This window comes from Xiphias gladius, chromosome 21 (assembly GCF_016859285.1).
Source record: "Xiphias gladius isolate SHS-SW01 ecotype Sanya breed wild chromosome 21, ASM1685928v1, whole genome shotgun sequence".
NCBI lineage: Eukaryota > Metazoa > Chordata > Actinopteri > Istiophoriformes > Xiphiidae > Xiphias > Xiphias gladius.
The window spans coordinates 22,180,741-22,204,033 of NC_053420.1; the positions used below are offsets into that span (position 1 = coordinate 22,180,741).

General features: G+C 41.8%; 3 protein-coding genes across 3 annotated transcripts; 2 read left to right on the forward strand and 1 right to left on the reverse strand.

The window, feature by feature from the left end:
* Positions 1–753: 753 nt before the first annotated feature.
* LOC120807106 (ellis-van Creveld syndrome protein) lies at positions 754–8,604 on the reverse strand. The gene is made up of 20 exons (XM_040158802.1): positions 8,055–8,604; positions 7,818–7,931; positions 7,544–7,630; positions 7,077–7,300; positions 6,879–6,963; positions 6,687–6,785; positions 6,363–6,491; positions 6,069–6,230; positions 5,765–5,981; positions 4,753–4,901; positions 4,357–4,455; positions 4,048–4,260; positions 3,719–3,828; positions 3,325–3,526; positions 2,894–3,109; positions 2,619–2,754; positions 1,733–1,832; positions 1,492–1,618; positions 1,284–1,380; positions 754–1,190 (listed from the first exon to the last, which is right to left on the reverse strand). The coding sequence occupies exons 1-20, from the start codon at positions 8,232–8,234 to the stop codon at positions 1,042–1,044; spliced, it is 2,895 nt and encodes a 964-aa protein (XP_040014736.1). The 5' UTR covers positions 8,235–8,604; the 3' UTR covers positions 754–1,041.
* Positions 8,605–8,850: 246 nt separating this feature from the next.
* Positions 8,851–20,736, forward strand: LOC120807105 (limbin-like). Its single transcript, XM_040158801.1, has 24 exons — positions 8,851–9,417; positions 9,816–9,891; positions 10,188–10,330; positions 10,439–10,495; positions 10,607–10,793; positions 10,933–11,033; positions 11,210–11,275; positions 11,439–11,573; positions 11,803–11,942; positions 12,134–12,458; positions 12,633–12,872; positions 13,077–13,252; positions 13,538–13,697; positions 13,839–14,015; positions 14,152–14,462; positions 14,624–14,798; positions 15,585–15,728; positions 15,855–16,082; positions 16,298–16,530; positions 16,618–16,705; positions 16,863–17,038; positions 19,101–19,202; positions 19,439–20,281; positions 20,559–20,736. Exons 1-23 carry the CDS (start codon positions 9,169–9,171, stop codon positions 19,875–19,877), a joined length of 4,128 nt encoding a protein of 1,375 aa, XP_040014735.1. The 5' UTR covers positions 8,851–9,168; the 3' UTR covers positions 19,878–20,281; positions 20,559–20,736.
* On the forward strand, positions 19,209–23,003 carry LOC120807108 (cytokine-like protein 1). The gene is made up of 5 exons (XM_040158803.1): positions 19,209–19,376; positions 20,812–21,052; positions 21,152–21,196; positions 21,751–21,897; positions 21,995–23,003. Exons 1-5 carry the CDS (start codon positions 19,333–19,335, stop codon positions 22,094–22,096), a joined length of 579 nt encoding a protein of 192 aa, XP_040014737.1. The 5' UTR covers positions 19,209–19,332; the 3' UTR covers positions 22,097–23,003.
* The last annotated feature ends 290 nt before the right edge of the window (positions 23,004–23,293 follow it).

Sequence of the window (23,293 nt, forward strand, 5' to 3'; positions counted from 1 at the left end):
GAGGAGAAAATTAGAAAATCAGGTCATCTTCACACAAGTCCCTGCAGTCCCCTAAGGGACCTCAAAATACATCCAAACGGTTTCCCCTCACCACAGATCAGCTATGACAGTGCAAAGTCAACAGTGCACCCACATTTCTAATACATACAACGGAGGAGAGACACACTCTTGGCAAGAGTGTATGAGTGGCGCAGGACCGGGAGCATATTTTCTCAGGGTGCCACAGCAGTAATTGGTTATGTGCGCAAGGTGAATGTAGGAATAAAGGACAGATTAAAAATTGATGTTTGTTAATTGATACTCCTAAAACTCCAAACTGACAGTAAACCATATGCTCTAGGGTGAAATGCCTGCTAGATTGCTGCCTAGACACACAAGTGTCTGCCAGACTTCAGGCACCCCCCCCGCCCAGACTCTTCACCATTACTCTGCATTATCATCCATAAAGGGTTGTACTTAAAACCCCATTAGAGCAGGAGAAGGCCGAGGCTTTCATCGTTGAGTAGTAGCACTCTGCTACAATCAGAATGGACATCTGTAATTCATCTGACAAGTTACTGAAGAGCGCATCCATCATCCCGTGTGCTCAGCAGTCAGGGGGAATCAATGCAGTGAATGAGCCGTGGTATGAAAAGCAATGTGGGTTTAGATGTAGGACAATAATGCAGTTTTTTCAGGTCTGTAGCACGACACTTTTGTATACCAGGTGAAAAAAGTACAGAAGCTGAATGATGCATTCAAAAGATATTTGCTTTGTTATCTTATTTCAGACTTGCATTATTTGATGGTACATAGCATTTACAATAACATAGATTAATTGGAAAAACTGATTGCTTTTGTCATTATTGCAACATTTTAGTAACCGACTTAAAGCAAAACACTTCTAGAAACATTTAAAGGGAGGTACATTCACAATAACAAAACTGATCCCAGCAGACAAGTAGTGGTATTACTTTATACGGGAAGAACAACTATAAAAATAAGAGAAGATTTTTACAAGACACTTCTATATGAATACATGAACATTACTGTGTTGAGAGTTCAGCTGAGATGGGACTCTTGTTGTATTTTCTTCTTTGGTTTTGATTTCACCACTTGAGTTACAATAGTTGGAGTTAGTGAAGGATTCAATGCTGGATCTAATGCTGGGTTCAGGGCTAGCAGGTCCAGTATTGTGGTACTCTGATCACCTGTTGAAATAAAACATCCCGAAGGTCAGCAAACACAAGAGTGGCATTCAGCATACATAATGTATTTTCAATCTCTGAGCTAAGGTTGCTTACCAACGTTGTCCTCTTCCCCACTGGGTTCTGGTTCTGGACTGTGGAGAGAAACCCGGGCCAAGTCTGCCAGCTCATTTATGAAGCTTTCTTCTGCCTCCTAATGGCCACAGCAACACAGTGCTTACAGAAAATAACCGTGCAGGATTGTAAATATATTCATAAACCTACCATCAAGTGGAGAAATACAGTAGACTAGAAGCATACTAACCAATAACTGTTTTTTGATCCTTTCCATGGTTTGATCTTGGGCCACTTTCTTCCGCCTCAGTTCCTCATATACCGTCTCCTGGTCCAGATCACACAGCTCCAACACCCTCCTTTTGTGAAGTTCGACCCTAATACACACAAAAACATAGAAAAACTCTGAAAAGAAAAATTATGCTCATTTAATGTAAACTTAACTTGGCAGTCCCCATAAAAAAATACCAGCACTGTCAGGGTTGTTGTACCTCTGTTGAAACTCAGCGGAGGTGGGTTTTTTGCCCCAGTTCACCAGCTCCCTCTGCAAGGCTCTGTTCAGCTGACTGCTGCTCTCTTGCTTCTCTTTAACTTTTGAAGAAGTTCACAACACTGAAGTTAACGCAAAGTATTTTTGTAACTTGGAGTCTTCTGTCTGCTCAAAACTGTCAACATGTCCTAAATCCATACTACGTACTGATTCAAACCAGGTTTTTAATATGTAGTGTGTTCACACTAGAAAAGTGATAAAATACATTTTTCTCAAATCAAACATAATGCAGACTAAATTTAGTAGAAATAGACATTTTGATGTCTGTTTGTGAAGTTTAATTGGCAGTAACTTCCAAAGTCGCAGTTTGATGGTCAACCAACATCACTCATATTGTATTTGTACTGTATATATTGTATATTGCCTGCAGTATTTTATTAGTATATTAGCATAAAATGGTAAAGTATGTTGATATTTTGATATACAAACTTGTTAAACAGTATAATATGCAAATTAGTATGTAGTACATACTGTATAGAATTAGTATGTATCAAGGATTTCGGACACAGCTACTGTCTCCTCACACTGCCTTAACAGTTAAAATAACAAGGTAGCAACCACAGGGGCTATAACTACTACAGGTTTATTCATTTGGTAAATCAACAATCCATGGTCACTAACACAGGTCTAACAAATTCCTGGTAATCATTTAACCATAACTAACATGTTTCCTATGACTTACTAATGAAACACAGTAATTATAGCATCCAGTCGTGGAAAACGTAACACCAAATTCATACAGCATTTGTCTCGACAAAGAGTATTAACACTAAAATCCGGATTTATGCAGATGTGAACGTGTGCACACGTTGTGACTGTCATCTCACCAAGGTTGATGTTTGACTGATCCTGCTGTAGTTTTGTGGCAACGTCCTGTAGGTGGGAATAGTAGCTTTGGACCAGTGCGGTGAGAGAATCTTTGGTCACGTATACGCTCTCTGACGCCGCCTCTATCAGGTGGTGCTAATGAGAAAAAACAAAACAAAAAATAAAACAAAAGTGGTAATTTACTTAACTAATCTAAGAAACCCACAACGGGAAGGTCATTTAGGAGAGATTCTTTTTAATCTTCACAAACAAATAACTTTAACTCAAACCCTACCTTCAAGCTGCCGTCCTGTTTCGGAGAGGGTGGGGTCTCCATCATCTGTTGGATGGCGTGGCTGAGGGTGTTGCCAAGCACCAGCTGTGCATGGCTCTGAAGAAGCTCCATTCCTGTTTCCAGTTCAGAAAGGAACTCCTGCTGGAAGCTGTGGCCCACCAGCTGACTCTCTGGACCCAGATGCCTCTCTGCTAGGCTGGCACTGCTACTCTGCGACTGGAAAGAGGCAAGAGCATTTGAGCCCCGACAGTTCTTTCAGTCAACCATGCTGCAGCGTTTTTAGTGTAGGTGTAAATCTATTGAGGATGCTTCAAAGGGGTGCTTAGAGGCACTCAAAGTCAAATTCTCAATAAACTGAAAGATTCAGTAATGAATTCTCAGACTCAGTGGTCAGTCAAAACACTGCATTTACACGTGTGCCTTTTTCCCACCTTGAGAGTTGAACTGACACAGGACTGGTTTTTACTGGGGCCTTCCATTAGCACGGCTCTGAAATCAGTCTGAGAGAGCGCCTTCAGCTTGGACAGCCTCATCTCCTTCAGCATGTGCAGACAGAAGTGCCTGACCACAAAACACCTCTGCACCGACAACAACAGGTGCTCATGTTTCTTCTCTATCAGCATTCCCACTTGACTGAGGACAGGATCATATCGCATTATTTTACAGCACTTCATAAAAATGGATTCAGACATACACTAAGTGAATATGCCCACTTACTGTATGTGTATTGGAAATCTGTTGCAGTGCAAATTTAGTTTTATTCTAACCACGTCTTTCAAAACCGAAATACGCCATGAATACTTTATGACACGCTTTCCTACACACCTGTTGAGTGTGTAGCTCTGTCTGGCCACCATGGCTTGGAGGATCTTCATCTGTTGCTCATTTAGATGTTTGAGACAGGACTGCACCAGAGCCATCTCCTCACTCCACACCTACAGAAAAAGAGGCTCAGTTAGAAACAATGAAAAGCATTTAGAATAATTAAACTCGTACAAATTACCCCTGGACTTAGATTTAAGCAAAATAAAAACAATGTTAAAAAACAAATATGAAATACTGAAAGAATCGAGCTGCCAAGCATAAATATAGAAGTTAAAATGAAGATTAAAAGAAGAAGATACAATGTATCTGCTCCACCACATGGTGTGTACCTGTCCATCTTTGTCCAGCTGAGCCCTCATGTCCTCCAGTTGCAGCTTGATAGTGCACTCTGCCTGCTGCAGCTGTGCAGCCAACTTCTGCTCCAGATCCAACCACAGCCTCTCACAGTGCTCAGCAGAGAGTTTTGACTGGGCAGGGACCGAGGCGAGAAAGATGTCTTTGGCTAGCTCCCCAAGCTTCTTTGACCAGGAGGTACGAAGTTTCTGAAGATGCAGGATTTTAGGTAAGAACAGCGGATATATACACACACACGCAAACAAGCATCCCCACAATACAAAATGTAACATTCAATCTTTTACCCTCCAAATGTCACAGAGAGCTTCAGCCACCCTGTTCTCCTGCTGCAGCTCCAAATCAGAAATCTGCTGCCTGTGTTTCATCAGCAGCTCCTGGTACAGCTGGAGGAGAGGTCACAGTTCAGATTTAGATACCAGAGGACTTACATGGGCTTTATGTGCTTCTATCTTGTCTGTCTTTTTTTGCTACATATGTAACCACTAATATTAAAGCTAAGAGAAGAGAAGAGATTCAGGCACCAACAATGACAATTATAAACCAGAAAAGGTCTCATGTCTGCATCACACCTAAAAATTAATTAACTGCAGGAATCTCCAGCCAGTTGCTTGGCCTATTTCTTATGTAACAGTAATTTCTGATCTACATATCAACGTAAGGGAGGCAAAATGTTCTCTGACCTTGCTGAGCCGCTGTAGGTCACCGTGAGTCTGTCTCAGTTCCAGGGTGCGGGTCTTTTCCTTGGTCTGACTCCTCAGAAGCTTCTTCCGCTTGGCCTCTACTTTGCTGCACTTGTCATTCACCAGCTCCTTTGTCTTCCGTGTGCACTCTGCAACGTTGAAATTGAACTTTTAGATTGAATAGTTGCGTAATTTTTAAAATACTTGCTAAGCCAGCTGACTGACTATCATACAAATGATGATTAATATGGACTGTTCTTGTAGTAAATGACAACTCTGTCCTAATCAATGTTACACCAACTCTTTGAGTAAAAAATATGACTTTTATTATTGATGTTGTAAATAGTCAATTAATAATAAAAAATAAAACTTTTTAAAGTCTCCACTTGTCCTTGGATACAAAATATAGATAACATAAGATATGAGGTAAAGTCACCACATTCATGCTTAGCCAGATCTCCAAAAAATAATAAAACAAACAGAACAGTAAAATAAACCAAGTCAGGCAAAGTACATTTCCAGTAGCAATGCTGTTAATTTTAACAGTTTTTTGTGTCTTTGGTTAAACAGCACGACAGCAGTAAGAGTCTTTGTAAAGTCTTACACTCATAGATGTCTGGGATGCAGTATTAGAATGATATTCAGTGCTGACCTTATTTAAGGAGCTAAACAGGATCCCCAGAAAATGGTCTATTTTGAGAGAGTACGTCAATTAAGTTTGAAAACTAGGCTAGGCATTGTCCACTGCTACCTGCCACCAGAAACTAGTTGAGTATAATCTAACACATTCCCACACCATGGTCAGTCTTGGGCTAAGTTGGGTACTACACTATTTTTTTTTTCTTTTTTCACTTTTGCAATCACCTTCCTAACCCGTAAAATGCTCACCATAAAATATTCACTATAAATGCCAACCGTCTCCTGTTTTTTTTTTGTCTTTTTTGACCTGATAGTACCTTGTGGTGAATTTTCTTAGATGAAACTGAAACCATTTTCAGTTTGGGTGTCTTACCCTCGGTGCACCGTTGAAGGCCTTCGGTCAGAGTGGCCTGAACTTCTGAAAGTATCTTTTCCATGTGGCTAAAGGTCAAGATGTCGTCACTCGTCAACTGTTCCAGTGTTGTGGCTATCAAGCCCTGCCTCAGAGACACTTCCCGCTTTAGCATGGCAGGTTGGGATTGAAGAAGCCCTGTCAGTTCCTCCCACCACAGCAGCTTCTGCTGTATTCTCTAAGAGGTATGAAACATGTTATACTTTAACGATGACACAAGGGATGAGATGTCAAATAAATGGTATGCCAACCAAGTATTGCTTACTTTTAGGTCTTCCTCTTGTGTGTTCACCAGGTGGTTCTCTACTAACAAAAGAGTTTTGATGAGAGACAGAATCACATCCTGGGCTTCATCCGGAGAGAAATTGCTGGTCCTCTTCAGTAGATGCTGACACAAGTCCTCCACATGTTTGCTGAAACCTTTGGACTGTGAAGAGACATTCATTTTCCCAACTGAACTATCACCACAAACAAAGGTGTTCTATTAGACGTAGTAGATTATTAGAATTTGTGTAACTGTGAAATAATTTGCTTTATGGGTTTTTCTCTTCGGTTTTACCATTTGAAGGCCACGTTCAAGGAGATCTTTCTGAGCTCTCTCAATCTCCTCCAACGTACAGGGAGCATCATTGTTCTTCTCGCTGGCAGGCTGGCCTAATTTCAACTGCTTCTTAAGCTCCTTTAGTTCCTAAAATGACAAATGACAACATATACTTCCCCGTGGATTCATATCTAAATGTCAGTGTTCCAATGCAGAGTAAATCAAGAACTGCAAAAAGAATGCATTATGCATGTAAGTGCAAAAAACACCAGTTCATTTCACAACATAGAACATATGATGAATACAAAAAGCCATTTGTCAGTAACAGCCATTTGGCTCTACCTTTTCCTGCATTTGAAGAATATTCTTGCAGAAGTCAGCATCATTTTTGTCTTTTGGAAACCGGCAGCTGAATATTATTTTCACCATTTGAAGAAAAATCTATAGTGGCAATATGAAGAAATACAGAGTAACACAAACAGTTAGAACATCACATACACATGATTAGCATGAAATAAAACAAATGACACTCACCAGATATTTTTCTTCCTGAAGCTGAGAGCAATGTTGTTGTATATCCTGCAGGGCCAGACAGTAAAGGCTGATTCTACCTTCAAAACTGCAGAGATAGCAAGACTATTATCAATATCGGCAAACTCTGGTTTCTGCATACTTGCTGTAAGATTAAGGCATATGGTTATTGCTTAACGTTTATAGACCAGAGACCCGTACCCTGCTAGTGTCAGGGTGTGAGGGTAGTGAGATACCCTGGTGAAGCTCTGGTTTTGCAGGCTCTTGGGGACCAGCGAGGAGGAGATAAACTGACTGCTATCATCGTTGTCCTGCTCTTGGCTCAGAGACTCTCTGTCCGTGGAGGAAGATGACTCCTCATTAGGCATTGCTGCCAACTTGGAGTGTTCATGTAGCGATGGGTTGGATGCACCGTCTGCTAAAGGCTAACAGATGCAGCGAAAGTTTGCAAGAAAGCTTTTTAATACACAGCCTTATCGGCAAGTACAGATAATTGCAGACACAACAGTATATTTGAACTAGCTGTACATAGACTATATTCAGTAGCATGCAGTTTGTGATCATCATACACCTTACTGAACTCCAAATGCACTTGGATTGTGGCATGTTAGTTTGCTAAGTCTACTCACATTTAACTACATTATACCAATATGTATGCACAGACTTACTCTGTATTTTTGATTAATGGGATAAACCACCTTTGCTCTGGATGCAAACGCAGCCACATCACTGTTCATGGGTGGCTGCTTCTTCTCCTGGTCAACGGGTAAACAGACTTCAATGGTTAGTGGGAAGTTAATAAGTAAGCATAAAAAAATGTGTACAACCGTCACTACTGTCATTTCCGGCACTTAACCATCACTTTACCAGAATAAGTTTGATGTAACTATCCCTTCCACCTGGATAACGCTACAACATAATTGATATTAGAGAGAGTAATACTTTTTCATTGGTGGTACCACTTGCAGCATCCTTTCTGCTGTTGCTGACACAGTCACTCTGGTTGTTGTCTAACTCCCCGTCATCAGGTTCAAGCAGCCTCCTTGCATTGTAACCCTGGTGGGATGATTACAAGGTAATGGGAATTCAAAGATGGAATGTAACCTTTTCCTGATGAGGGATCAAGACAGAGATTTGAGTGGATAGAGGGAAGAGAGCTGTTGCATTGGATTTGCTTACTTGTCTCGTCAACAGCAGAGGCTTCAGGCAGAAGACATACAGAAGAGCAGCAGCTAGCAGTCCCGACAACCCTCCACACACTGTAGCCACCGTCAACAGCTCTGTGTATACGTACAACGACTCGGCGAAAAGGACCATTACATCGACTCCGCATCCGGCTATCTGCTCCTGCCCTGCCATGCCACCGCCAATTCATCAAACGGTGGGAATCCTGAGTATGTTAGGCTCTTTGCACGGCAGGCCTTGCAGCAACAGGCCACATCTAACTGATGTTAACGACAGCAAAAAGCATCTCCTCGAGGTAAGTAACTTAGCTCCCGGTTGTTGACGCTGAAGTTTTGAGTTCACATGTTGTTGTTTTTTTTTAAATATTTTGTTCTCTTTAACTCGGTTCACATTTTTAAACTTTATCACGCTACGATTTCCAAAAGAACCCCTCTTTCGGGAAAAAAAAAAAAAACTTTTCCAAAACGACAAACCTGGTGCATATTTCCGCCAATGGGTAGACAGAGATTTAAGAGGAGGCTCGAGCTGCGTCAAGGCATCAGCTACGAGGCCAGGAAAACAGATTAATTTGCCTTCAGTATTAAAGCACAATAATATGATCCGTGGTAGAAAATGATGGAAGTTCCATCCGTGATAACACCGACGCAAATACAGACAGCAAATTTTGACTAAAACGCGTTTTTTTGGTTTATTTCTAGTTTTTTAATTTTGCATACCCACCGTTCCAACCATTCTGCGGTCTCGCGTATGCTCTTTTAATTTGAAAGCCACAGCCGGAAACAAACGTGTGTACTTTGTTTACGTTAACACTCCTCGAGAGGGTGCTCGTTCTTCCGAAGTTTTGGAAATGTTGTTCCGAAGTGGAGCTGCGACGGCGATTATGGAACTCGCGTCCGTGTATAAACATTTGAAACGGCGTCTGTAGTTTTTCCTGAAATATTTAAATACGAGTAAGATGTTGTTGTTCGACAGAGACGCTGCTACAGCTAATGTTTCTCAAGAAAAAGCCGTAGGAATGTTTTCTTCGCAGTGGATTTTAACAACATCCAGACACAATGCAGCCAGTTAGCTAGCGGCTCTCCCGAGAGAGCGGCACACCAACTTACGAATGCTTCAGGTACACTTTGTCGCGGCGAGGGTCACGATACTGTCATTTATCTTGAATATCCCAGTGTCATGTTTGTTCCCACCTCCGTTATATTCCCGCCGGTGTCACGATGTAACCCGGCGTGAGACGCGGCGTGTCGGTGTGTCGGAGTACAGTGCTGGACCCCAGCCGTGCTATAACGGTACGTCTCAGGATACATCATGGTACACAACCTTACCACCACCACCTCCTCTCTCGGAGAAACAGGAGGTGAGTATCCCAGTGGTTAAAATCAATAGTTCTCCAACTTTTTCCAAGAACCCAGACCTGGTGTAACTCTTGCCGCCAGTGTCTCTTTTGACGAAGGTGTAGCCTTTCTGGTAGATCTGTTCCTACAGCTACACATCCCATTTCCCAGTTCTGATGTGTATCCTGAAAATTACATTGATATTATTTATTTTGTTGTAACCTTATTTTAGAATTATTATAGTTATTTGTATTCTGTAATCAGGCCTTAACAGATGTTTCTTAGGCTTTGAGAGGTACCTTGTAAATGCATGCCTTTAGGCTGCCATTTGATAAAGCTATTTCACTTCTTTTTTTTTTTTTTTTTTTTGAAATAAAGAGTTGACATATTAAGTACTGACTGCCCCGTTTTCCATTGTCAGAGTGTCTCTGGTATCCATATAATGCAACATGACCCTGGTGGGAGAACAGCAGAGCTGACACTGTTTAGGATGGATGGTTTGTTCTTTTCTCTTAACTTTGTACATCAATACAGTAAATTACACAATTATTTGTTGTGTAAAGAGGAGTTTAATAATTGTACATATAACTTATTGATGGCAGAATACGGGTTATACACATTTGACAATGCTGTATACCTACCGATGATCTGAAGATCATCTATAGGTAAAGAATTGCTATTTATTTATTGCCAGTTTCAGCCTCAGTTACTATACTTTACTCAGGCAGTTCAAACGCAGTATTAGACCTGACAGATACAATGGAAATCAAAGGGCCCATTGTGTTTGCTGCAGATGGCCCGCTCTCTTCTTCAGCTCCTGCTGGCCCATGGGGACACTCCTTGTACTCATCATTTACCTACATGTCAAACATCTTGCACCTCCGGGTCCACAGAAGCACACTCACTAGGTACAACCTGGGCCACACTTTGCCTCAGGTGGGTTTCTACATTATTAAAAAACATTCTTAAAACTGAATATTTCAGAATGGTTGGATGATCATGTTGGAAATAACTAACTATATAGTGCCTTGAATGTTTCTGCAGGTTCAGAGAGTGGCACCTCCATCTGCATTTGGGGTCAAATTTCACAAGTGTGCACAGGTACATCAACATATTGTTTGAATACAACCCAGTTTATCTGTATGCATTTAATGCCAACATATATTGCTCGACCACCTGGTTCATTCTTCTCCTCAATCACATGGTCCCCAGGTGAAGCTCGACACTGATCCCCCCCAGCTGACATTCTTCCTGCTGATTCACAACATGGGCCCAGTCGGTGGTACCAACCTATCTCAAGTGGCTATCCGGGACTCCCTTTCTGGAATAGTCCCCCTAAAAACCGAAGGCAGGGTGGTGGAAAGAGGCTACCAGACATTTGCCATCGATTCACTGTCTGGTATGTCTGGGAATCTGAATCTTGAAAAGATGATATTTAACCCAAACATGACTGGTTTGAAATTTTGAGGGTTTTTTTCTTTTTTTCAATTTTCTACATGCTGTATCTAAAATACATTTTATTGTTTTTTACCCTTCAGCTGGCTCTCTGATTGTTGTCAATTATACTGCTCACATAAGGAGTCATAAGAGTGAAGTCCTGGACCTTCCAGCTTTTCTCACCTTCTCTAATGCCTCACAGGTATTGTCTGCGACCCCATTTTTCCTCTTTTTTTTAACTTGAAAATTCACTTCCACAAATTGCCAACTTTGTGAATCGTATAACAATTGCTTTTAATTTCACGTCATTAATATGTAGCAAAATAAGATAATTTTCTGTCTTATTACCTTATTAAGTTTGTTTTCTGGACTCCACAGAACGACGTCAGTATGTTTGGTCCGTTAACAGCTAATCTAACACTGAGGGTGAATTCCACTGACAGGGTAAGTTGAGGGCACTTACAATGATCCTGTACTGCTCCTCTACTGGAAACACACCAGCAGCTTTAGGCATCACATGTTTTGTTGTGATGTTTTCAATTTGTAATCTATCATGTTCACGAAACCGATTCAAAGGGACATCTGATGTTTCTGCTCACCATTTCAGATCTATCCTAACCACGGTGTCCATTTTGCTGGATTTGTTTCTGGGTTCTTTGTCACTTTGGTGCTGTTGTCGCTTGGGTTTCTGGCAATGAACCTGATAGGCCTCAGAACCAGGCTGAACCTTCTTCAGCAAAAGGTAGAACAAACTTAAAAATCTATGTGCTTTGTTGTACTTAATGGTAATGACAGACTGTAGTCAAATGTCATACAATTTTTCATATTTGTGTTTGTTATTGTTATAAATAACAAGTTAATTTGCTTTCTCAAATTAACTGCTTTCTCAAACTCATTTTGATAGTTGCTTTAGGTTTATGATTTAGTTTAGGTATATGTTAATATACTGTACATATATTTTCTTGGCTTAGAGAAAAAGGGGGGATTCAGACCCAGAGTATGCAGACTACAACTTGAGCGAGACAGTTAAAGAAGAGGCAACATTTGAAGACAAGATGGTGGACATCATGGTGCTGGAGGATCCCCAGAACATGTACCAGGCTTTGGAGAAGTGAGTAGAGCAGTCACGCGGGAATTACATTCTTTTCTATAAGGTCTGATGTCCTTTAATGGAGCAAAATGCTAAAGATCACCACCAAGAGGAAGAAATTAGCAAATGTGTAAATGCATTAATGTGTTTTCGAAACCATAACCCACGACATACAAGTTTACTCTGCCCACTCTGCATTTTATCCCCATAAGCCTTGAAATGTCTACACTGCTGCGCGCCACTAACAACCTGGAGGCCACTCGGATTCAGATCTACAAGGACGTGATATCCTCCCTGCTGGGTGGCCTGAGGTCCCGAGGCCAGGCCAGCGCCCAGGTCCAGCAGAGGCTTCTCAGTGTGCTCCACGGACAGCTGCTGGGCATGGAGGGGCGGCTGAAAGAGGAGCGAGGGGCCCGTATGGCTGCCCTGGCTGGTCAGTGTAACCTGGAGACTCGGGAAGAAATGGAAGCTGAGCACCACAGGGAAGCAGCAGAGAAAGCCCAGGCTGAGCTGCTGTGTCAACATGCAGACCAACAGGTAACAGTTATGAATGATTTGTTTAAATATTTGCATTGGTTGTTTTTGTATAGTTCCACTTAAAAGAAAAACAAAAAAGACGTTTTTGCCTGTAAAATATACTATGAATTAAGAGACGGTTAATGATCCGAGTGATGCAGTCACTAAACTGTAAACCTTTTGCATTGTTGCTAGGAGCTCCTCCAGTGCAGTGTCCTACTGGAGAAGCTGCACAAACTGAGCCAGAGTCAGCTCCAGCGCATCCTGTTGGTTCGACATGAAGAAGCCTCAGCAAAGGTCCAGAGGCAGATCATCGAGTGGCGCCGGGTGGAGCTGCACAAGATCTTCTCGGAGGAACTGGAGGAGGCCACAAGGATGGGCGAGTTGGAGAAAAGCACAGCCAAAAGTCTTCAGCATGATTACTTTGCCTGTCAGGTGAATAACCAAAGTTGATTTTCAGACTGTTGCTGAATGGTTAGAACCATGACCATTTGAATGTCACACTCTGTTAATGCATTTTGGCATCTATACTTTTCAGAAATTTCCAATTGTTGTAAAATATTAACTGTAAATATTAAAGTGCTGATTAATTAATGAATGTGTTAATGTGATTTTTTTTTTTTTTTTTTTTTTCCCTAGGATCAGCTGGAAGAGGTTCTCGATGTGGTCCTTGCCAATCAGCGTTATGTTCTGGCTGAACGCCATGCACAGAGGAAGTTCCTGGTGCACAGCCTCCACAGCCTCAACAGCCTGATTTCTGACACCTTCTCCGGCACCTCCAGCAACTTGGACAGCTGGTTCACTCACATCAGGAGGTTAGTGCTTAATCTACACTCTACAACTAAAGTGTTTCCACATCTTGGTAATCTTAAAATTTAAACTGAAGTGGTTCCTTTTGTGATGTGAAATATATAATACAAAATATATATTTGATAAAACTGAGAAAAAATAAAAACTGTCTGTACTGTGACTGTAAAACTGTCATAGTTGCATTAAAAAAACTTTAATGATTGAATCTCAGTGGTAGCTTTAAATATAAACATAAGTAAACTTTACTAGAGCCATGTTTTAACCTGCCATACTGTCTTCTTCTCCACCAGAGGGAGCACAGTGCCTGTAGAGCAGATAGACCAGCTGCAGGAGAAGGCCCAGAAAGAGCTGGTGATGGTAAGGCAGAGACTGGATGAGGCACTGAGCCAAGAGAGAAGAGCCATGCGCTGCGGCCTGATTAAGAAGAGGAGGGAGCTCATCTCTGAAATGGTGAAGAGATCAGGCATAGTTTAGGGTCTTATTCCAAACAACTGCAGGATGAACTATATCCATTGTGGTCAAAACCTGTTGCTTATCTATCTCCTCAGTCAATATGCCATTATTATTCATTCCTGTTCTTACCTTCACCAGCTGACGGTCCACAAACAGAGACAGAGGGATCTGTCGGGCCTGTCCAAGGGTCTGGAGGGAAGGAAAGAAGTAGCTCAGAACCTGCACTGTTGGCAGAACTTACTGACGGCTCACAGCTTGGAGCTAGCTGAGCTCATCAACAACCTGGATGAGGAGGCTACTGCTGACATCCGCAAGGTGCCACCCTAACAGTACACATCAGGCTTCTTCACGGCTTCATGACCTAATCACTTAAAAACCCACACGCAAATATAGCATCGAGCTTGATTAAATTTGATGTACTCCCTGTCTTGATCCTCTACGTGTTCATTAGGTGACCATGCGTGTGATCCAAGGTGCCATCGCAGAAATCAAAGCCATCCAGCCTTCTGCAACCCAGGCCCTGCTAACACCCTTGCCTCCAGGGACACAGCGCTCCCTTCTTCAAGTAGAACCAGGGCAAGGAGCAGGACAGACCCAGGGACAAGGAGCGAGCGCTCTCTTGCAGGGTCAGGAGAGGTTGCACCAAGAAGGAAAAGCAGCTTTACGCACCCTGAGCTGCACCAGGGAGGCTCTGCAGGAAGACATGGAGAGAGAACTGCAGGAGCAGAGGGAGATCAGGGCACACTGCAGAGCTTTCTTCAGGTTAGTGACACTCTATAATGACATTAGTCATCTCATTTCAAGGGGTTTAAACACAGGTTACACCACGTTATTAGGTCACGACAGTGCTCCAACACAGCCAATGTAAAGTCTTATGGTCAAACTCTGGTGTGGTTATTCTTTTTTTTCCCTTTCGCTCCTAGGTGTTTGTGTTCGTCCCAGCTGACTCTATCTGAAGATGACCGGCTGAGGATGAAACTGGAGTTCCAGAAGTGTCTGTCTGTGATGGACCGCTGCCTGGTGCTGCCACATGCTGTCTCCAGGACCAAACTCCACACTTCCCTGGCAGCTTGGAGAAAGGACGGCGAGAAACAGATGGTGAACACATAATCAAACAATAGTAAATCAGGTTTTATGCTCTTAAAGCCCCAGTGTGTAGAATTAGATACTTCCTGACTATGGTGACTGGTATTACTATTAAAGAAAGACACAGTGGCCCACTTCTTTTGGTACAATATTTGTGTTACATGGTTCAGAGCTATAAAAAGTTCAGTTTCTTAGTTTTGCATTGCAAGTGTTGAACTATACCCATTATTCTGAGTGGGAGACATTTATCAAATCACACATCATTTCATCATTGCATTTAACATAGCGATGGGAAATATCCTCTGACATTTCTGTATGCTTGTTTTATAATTAAGCATTAGAGCTTTTCATTGGAATCAGATGACAATATGTATGTTTTTTTTTTCTGTGAATCTCTTTTGTAGCTCTTATAAAAAGATTTTCTCTTGGGAAGAAGTCTTTATCCCCACTTCTTTTACTCTGTGTTAGCTTTGATGAAGTAAATACATTTTTGTTTTAAATCTCCTCATGTTACAACTCTGGCGGTAATCGAAAGAGAGGAACCAATGAGAGTTAAACTACAGCAGGAGAAAATGGTGCATTTAATGTTCTCTCCTATAAATAAAAAGTGGAGAATGGCGACCATCAGTGCAAACCACACTGCCATCACCCTCAATTGTGTGGCCGCTAGATGACTGAATCATTGTTATCCAGAAATAATAATGGGCTGCACAGAGTGGTTTCATTTCTAATCACATCAAGGCAGTGTGGTTGGAGTCATTTCTCAACCTCCTTATGGACATCGTGGTTTTTTTGCAGACAAATATTCAGTCCAAGGGGGAACTCAGCAAGGCCAGACAGAGAACAGACACATCTGAAATGCTGCTTTTCCAGAAAAGGCTTGAGGACAGGATCCAGCTGTTTGAGAAGGAGAAGGAGATGGAGAGCAGTTTCATGAACAAGGTGAAGGAGAGGTGGACAGGAGGACAGAAGAGCTGTTTTGTCACCTCAGTTACATTAAATATAATTAATTTTTGAGTGCAGTGAGCATTTTAAGTTGACAATACTCATCCGTTTTAATTTTGGCAGGTGTCAGAGGAGATGCGGAGGGAGAGAGAGGATGATCTGCATACCCAGGCAGACAGCCTGGCAATTCAGATGGCTACCATCCACTACCAGAGGGCCGAGAGGAGGACGAAAGTCTTGGAGACCTCCAGAGCCATGCTCACCCTGCACAGTCTGCTCATTCAGCAGCTCAGAGAGAGAAAGAGCCTGGAGAGACAAGACGTGGCGCAGAGTATACAGAGCCACTGCTTGGTGGGCAATGCTACTCATCATTAACCCCTGTGTTGTATCATTGCATGGTTGGAATGCTGCTCATGGGCTTTGAGGCATATAATTAAGTTCAAACTAATGTGTGATTCCCAAAAAATCCTTTCACATCTGTCATTTCCATCCTCATGTTTCCTCTGTGAGATATGTACTAAACTTTGTAGACTTTTATTAGATGGGTAACTGGACTCGTTCTACAGGGCCTAGATGAAGCAGAGCAACAGCTCCAGAAGAAGAGGACAGAGTTGGACAGCCTGGAGATGTCCCAGGCCAGAGTCGAGTCACATAAAACACGCAGAGAGGACTCTGATGAGAGGGAGGAGGACAATGAGGAAGAAGGAGTGTTTCAGCTGCAGCAGGAATGCAGGATGACATCCATCCTCCAGGAGGCACTCTACAAGTGTGATCAGGTTATCACACTGTTGGCTGAGAGGTGAGCTTTATCTTGGAGGTAACGAGGAATTTTGTGGGTTGACACAGGCCATTAAATTTTACAGTGTTGAAACTCTGGTGTTTTCAGGTGGCAAGAAATGATTGCCAACGATCAAGCAATGGAAGATTTAAAAGAACAAATGGAACTCAAGAGACTTTATGTAAACTGTGACCAGGTTTGGCTTCATTCAAGAGTGTTTTTCCATTATTATCTTGGATACAAACATATTAATGGCATGGAAAAATGCAGGCACATCCTCACTTCTGTGTGCATGCCTGTGGAAGCAGAGGAAATCTGTACTTAGTGGCTCTGTGCCCTGCTTGTCATTTCAGGATCTGGAGTTTGCATCTCAGCTGGTGAAGCAGAGTCAGGTGTCTACTGAGGTTCTCCTGGAGGCCCTGCGTCTCCTCCTCCCCACCCTGCCAGAAAGCGAACTCCTTTCAATCACTGACGCCCTCTGCCCCAAACAGCTCCCTGTTTCATTGTCGGCAGAGCAGGAACACGCAGGGTAAGAACCAGGTTCAGGATTTATTCTCTGGCAAACACTCTTGTAGTCTAATTTGCATAGTGTGGGGTCACAGTAGGCAAATGTGTTTGACTCCGAAATAACAATAAATATATATTTGATTTGTAGCGTATTTTTCTTTTCAGTCTTTCTCCATTAAGACTTTTAATAAACCATGTTCAGCATCCTATGAAAGAGGAAAGGGAATATATGCACATAAACAGACTAATTCTGGACTAAATAAACTGTTTTTAAAATCTTTAGATTTGACAAATGCCATTATGTATTGCTGACAGATTGTTGTGTAAGATTCTCTGTTTGAAAGTACTCACATGCCAAGTCCAAGCCTTTACAATCAAACACTTAGCTAAGTTTGCATCCCGAAATGATCACTTAAACATTTATTCTGTCAGCAGTAGAGAGCTTTATCAGGAATTCCTTTCTGTAAGTGATGGCAGAACTTTGTGTGATACATAAAAAGTCCTGGTCATAGTTGTCATTTTACTCTACGTAAAGAAATTAATTAAGTGGGCGTAACTGTGGCTGTTGACTGCCCACACAATGTACTAGTCTAGTATTAAAATATTGCTCTTTTATTGAAAATAGGGCACATGGGATATACTTTGTTTAATTAACATCATCATACGAAATCTGTTAGGCTCTTCCAACTGGCAAATAAGTCTTAAGCTTGGTTGCCAAATAATGTGAATAAACCACTAAAAGCTTTTGTTGTGCAGTAGTCCTCTAGTTCATGTTTTTTCCCCCCTCTTTTTTATTGGAAAAAATAGAACAATTTAAATGTCGCAATTCAAGTTCTGTGGTTTAAGAAAGTAGTTTTTGAAGTGAAGTCATTGATTAAATAAGAGCAGTGTTTCCACAGCAGCTGGCTGAAACACAGACATCTCATTGTCTTTAATTTAGATAACAAATACTGTCTGAACACAGTTCCACAAGGGCCATTTTCCCTGAGCCAAGATGGAGGGGCAAATGATTTTACTCATCATTTCATTTCCTTCTCTTCCGGATGCACTGGAACCCTCATGTCCCCTGCTGAGTTTGGATTAGTTTACTGGTGACTAATGTCTCATGCATGAGGTCTCTTTGGAAGCTGTCTGGCCAAAGGACAAGGGAATGAAAATGCTCAGTTTTTAACAATATGCACGAAGCGTTTTTCTTTCTCTTTTCAGTGCTATTGTTTCTGCTTCCTTTTTGTTTTCATAATAGCATTTAGCCATTCCTAAAGACACTCCATTTTTTTAGCATGAGATTTGTTGGACTTGGCCAGTCAAGGCTAATTGACCGAGCTGCTCAGACATCATTGTATTTACAGCCATGCAGGCATCTGACAACAGAAAGAAATGTCAGAGACAACAATTGTATTATGTGAATGGCTGCATTGAAAGGGAAAATAAATGATCACAGAAAGGTGAAGAAGACAGAAAATTGATCTCTTACCTTACCTGAACAGGCTGCTGTGTGAAAATGGTACATGTAAGTTACTGATTATTTTTTGATTTAGCTACTGATTTGAGCTGAATTCATGAAAAATGCAAACATGCGGTCATATTTGCCTTTCTGTGGACAAACATCAACCTTGTCTTGTTAGTGTCCTTTGCTAATTTGGACATAAAAGTGAATATATCGAGTTTCAGTTATCTCAAGAAATGTCCATCTTCAAATTTCCCACCATTTCTTTCATCCACTGCTGTTCTTTGCCCTCTTGCTTTGTGGTGTTTATGGCATCCTCATTTTCCCTGGTATGTTACCTCCCAATTTGATCATTTACTGTAAATTGTGTAAAGTGTGTATGAATGTGTGGTCAGAAGCAGTGTGTGTTGCATCTCCTCCACATGGATCTGATCAAACATTAGGAGCTCCTGATATACCCTGAATGCGACAATACTAAACATCTTACCAAGCCCTGCTGACCAAAAACTACTTTTACTTGTTATAGTAGACAGGGGATCACTGACCCTTTTTTTTTTTTTTAATCAAAGCTAGCATTGTGTGCAGAGATTGGATTGCAATTACCAGCCTCATAATATGCTGATGACTTTCTGACCAGGTGTGGTGTGGGGTCTAATCGACTTCTTCCTGTCAAACTGAGGGAAGAGATGGTGCATAAAAATGTGCTCAATATGCCGAGCTGCGCTGTGGAAAGAGAGAGGTGAGTTCAACACGTTTCTGTCTTTTGCTACCAGCTGCCATTTAAAGACTTCACGTTAAGACTAATTTGTAGTTCAGTGGTCACCACCATCAAAGACAGATCCTTTTATTGAAGTGAAATACACCTATCAATGGAAGAGTTACATGGCTGGGCTGCAGTGACCACATGCATGAAGTAAGCACTTTAACACTCCACTCCTACTAACAACAACTCCTTTGTCGTCCAAAATCTCCCAGAGTCCAGGAAAAGAGGCAAAGTCTGGTGGAAAAACTGCTCCCCAGATCCTGTCTTCTGCTTCCAAGAGATGTTGAACCACTGCTGGTTGAGGAGAAAGGAAAGAGTTCAGGAGGAGGACAGGTGGACAGTTTTACCAAAGCACAACGGCCGATGTATGAATCAACCATGGCTGAAAACACAGTTAAACAGCAGCAGACTGGCACTGCAGAAGAAAAAGTTGGGGACACAGTGAATGAAACGTTTCACAGCTCAGCGGGGGAATGCATGACTTCAGCCTCTGCCAGCTCTGCACTGGGCAGCCCTGCCACTCAAGAAAGGTTGTTTGTGTTTCGGGATCCACCTGAAACATGTGGTAGTGTGGATGTCCCCAAGAGAAAAAGGAAGAGGAATTTCCTCAATCTGAAGAAAGGCTCAGTGGCCCCAACAAACATATCCTGAGATTTACAAACATTATGTTTTGAAAAGTTTTTTTTTTTTTATGATGATGGTACTAAACAAAATAAACCAGTAGTATTGCCGTTTTGCAAAAGTAGCACATTTTCTGTAAAATGTATGTAGCATCTGGCTTTGGTTTTAAGTAAAGGCAGCAGACAGCTGATAACTGTTTCCAGTTATTTTTTTATTCTGGTTATTTCAAATTGTTAATAGGCAGGATGATTTGCAAGGTTATACATAAGTGGTTGGCTCCCAGGTTATACTGCCACACCCCTGTCTTAACCTGGCGTCTCTTAAACGGTGGTCCACAGAGCTGCAGGCTCAGAAGCTCACAAACTAAAATAAACCCTTCTGGTCTTTTCGTGCTGAATACTTGGCACTCTTAAACATCCATGCCAAAACTGCAGGTATTGGTTCGGTGCTTTGATGGTCTGGTGTGAGGATTGAACCTCTCTACACTCAAGATACATAGGTTAAATGTGTCCAAATACAAAGTGCTTTCAAGGACAAGAGCTAAAATTGATAGGATAAAATAAGCTGTGTATACATTGCCAAACATTCGTTGACTCCCTCACGACTACAAGCACAAATCCCCCCTAAATTTCTCTGATTTTTTTCTTTTGACATGCTCAGCGGTTGACTCCCGTTGATGATTAATAGCTGTCGTAAATATCCCGCTTTTAGGAACTGACAAGCCACAGAAGTGGCTTGGAAACTTGGGGGAGAAAAGTTGCGAGAATGTGTGGCCGTGGGTTCAGCGGGAGAAGATCAATCATCCCCGGTATTTGGAGCTTACATGAACACGGCATTGATGTGCGCTCCAAGAGCTCGGCGGACCCCAAATGTTTCCTTCACTCGGTCTTGCTGCGCTTCCACGTCATCGTTTTTTTTTTTTTTTCTCTCTCCCCCTACCTCTCCACGATCCTTAAAACTGCAGCAAGTCCTCCTCTTTACTATTTGGAACGGCGTTGGCTGTAGACGCGGCTGGAAGCGGATCCCCGATCGGCGCCAGCGCGGTGTTGCTGTCCGTCATGAGGCTGGGACCGGCCACTCTGGTGTGTTTCCTCAGCTTTGTGTGGCTGTCGGACTGCGCGCCTCCGACCTGCTACTCCAGAGCCATCGGCCTGAGCAAAGAAGTCATGGCTTTGCTGGATAAAATACACACTTACCACCGCACGGTAAGCACTTTGACGTCGATGGCGTTCTCACACACTCTGCAGACAAGGCTATGAAAAACCATTTTGCTTTGTATTCTAATGTAAATGTTTGGGTTGCAGAAGACGTGTGCTGAAGTCCTACCTACGATCTTCCTCGATGTACATGTAAGTTTAAAGCGATGTGGTAATGCACATGATACGGGGACACACTAGGGGTGCTGACAGTGGCTTTAAGGGGTTCGCAGGAAAATGGGATGACCACTAATAACAACGCTCAGAAGTCCAGTTAGTTATTAAAGGCTAAGGATGTCAATTTAGTACAGAATCCAAGAAGAAAATGACCCCAGTTAGAGAAGAGTTGAAGATTTCACTTTCACCACATGCAGGAAGCTAGTTCAGGACACATTTAATCAAACCAATGCTTTGGTTTATTTTTTTATTATTATTATTATTTCTGAGCCAAATTCTTGTCGGATGGGGATCCATGACTTTTTTTTTCTTTTTTCTTTTTGATGAGTTGTTCCAAAATGAGAATGTATGAGATACAAAAAAAGTTTACTTTACTGACATGACTACTTGACTACATGAGTGTAATCTGTAAATAGTGTCAGGCAAGAGCATTTAAAAAGTAACAGTTTTCTAGAAGATTTATGAATACCGTTAAGCAGTACACCGTTGACGCTGGCATTCATTTTAAAAGAATTGTTTTGACTTTCTAGAACTCATGCATCACCACCAAGCTCCGTGACTTTCTCTACGTGGTGCTGAACCATCCCGACCAGTACTGCAGAGAGCGTCCCAGAATGGTGCTGCTGAAACGTAAAATCCAGAACTTGTACACCATCGTCACCAGAATTTGTTATCGGGTGAGAAGATCTCAGAAGTCTGCAGTGTTTTTGACCTCAACATTCTTGTTTTCACGCATGAGTGGCCTGACCGCATGTCTTTCTTTTTCATTGGCAGGACCTGGTGTTTTTCACAGATGACTGTGAAGCTATTGATACTGGCCACAGCAGCCCTCGCTATGCAGAGGACAGGCTTCAGCTTCTGCAAGAGGAGAGATGAGCAACACGCAGAGCAGACAAAAGGCATACACTGGACCATCACACTCATAAAAACACATATCAGCCATATGTAGAAAGCACATACAAATACCTGCACAAACCACACCACACCTTAGAGTGTATTAATGCGTCATTTGGTTTTGGCAGGACACACAGTGCTGTTTCATGCCATACCTAGGTGGCTCTGTGTTCGCTGCAGATTCATGTTAGTGAACATGTGTGGTTACATTCCAGCAAGGAGTGCAGAACTTTCCACAGGAAATTTGCTGAATCCCAACCCTGCCGATGAAAAACCTTGAAATAATAAACCAATGAGAGATGCTTGTGAGGCGAGCCTCAACCGCTGCTTATTTACCAGGGCTGATCAAAGGTCCATGTGTCATTAAGAGAAATATGTTGTGTTGTCATAACCCTTGGTCTGACTAACGTGTCTTAAAAGAGCACTATACAGAATTTTGTAAACATTTGAAGGGTTGAACATGGTGGTTGAAAATGTTATGTAAGAAACAGATGTCCTAAGCAATGCTTTGGTTGTATAGTATGTTCCTTCAGAATTCATTCCCACAAAAGTGTTTTTACTTGTCATTTAAAACCAGAGAAGTTATGACAGTCCTGCTGCTGCTTGGCGTGAAGCTCAATAAGATTAACATTTTTTATGGCCTTAAGCATAATGCATATGAAATAATAGAACCCTTACTGTCATAGACATATTAGAAACTTGCCTGTTCTTTATGTATAATTAATGACAATCTCTACACAGTATGTCTTATATTATGTTATAGAACTTTATGTATCTGTTTTTTGTGTACTTTTTGATTTATTCTGTGACATTATTTTCAGAATTGCTGCCAGTATGAACTCTAATTGTTTGTTGGTCCTGGACTAAAGTGCAGCTGTATTTTGAGTAACCATTGCCTAAGTCATAGTAAGAAAATATTTTCTCTAAAAAAAAAAAAAAAAAACACTAAAATAACCTGGTGGTTTTGTCTGGAATATGTGAACCATGAGTGAACAATGTGGCTTTACATAAATTAAGGTTCCCACTTTCTTTTCCATTCAGCAGACTAAAATAAATTGAAATATTAACCTTCCCAATGAGGAAATATAGCTTACAGTAAATAATGGTGGTGTTGCCATTGTTTTCGTGTGCAATGTTGTGCTTTGGAAATAATCATAAGGGAACACTCTGCCTTCCTGA

Coding starts and splice junctions, on each gene's coding strand:
- LOC120807106 (XM_040158802.1), bottom strand. CDS start 8,234: ATGGCAGGGCAGGAGCAGATAGCCGGATGCGGAGTCGATGTAATGGTC. Junction 4,456..4,752: donor ACCTACAGCGGCTCAGCAAG/GTCAGAGAACAT, acceptor CCTCTCCTCCAG/CTGTACCAGGAGCTGCTGAT. Junction 1,381..1,491: donor GGATCAAAAAACAGTTATTG/GTTAGTATGCTT, acceptor TGTGGCCATTAG/GAGGCAGAAGAAAGCTTCAT.
- LOC120807105 (XM_040158801.1), top strand. CDS start 9,169: ATGCTTCAGGTACACTTTGTCGCGGCGAGGGTCACGATACTGTCATTT. Junction 14,463..14,623: donor CACTGCAGAGCTTTCTTCAG/GTTAGTGACACT, acceptor TTTCGCTCCTAG/GTGTTTGTGTTCGTCCCAGC. Junction 14,799..15,584: donor AGGACGGCGAGAAACAGATG/GTGAACACATAA, acceptor GTTTTTTTGCAG/ACAAATATTCAGTCCAAGGG.
- LOC120807108 (XM_040158803.1), top strand. CDS start 19,333: ATGGAAGAGTTACATGGCTGGGCTGCAGTGACCACATGCATGAA. Junction 21,197..21,750: donor CGATCTTCCTCGATGTACAT/GTAAGTTTAAAG, acceptor TTGACTTTCTAG/AACTCATGCATCACCACCAA. Junction 21,898..21,994: donor TCACCAGAATTTGTTATCGG/GTGAGAAGATCT, acceptor TTTCATTGGCAG/GACCTGGTGTTTTTCACAGA.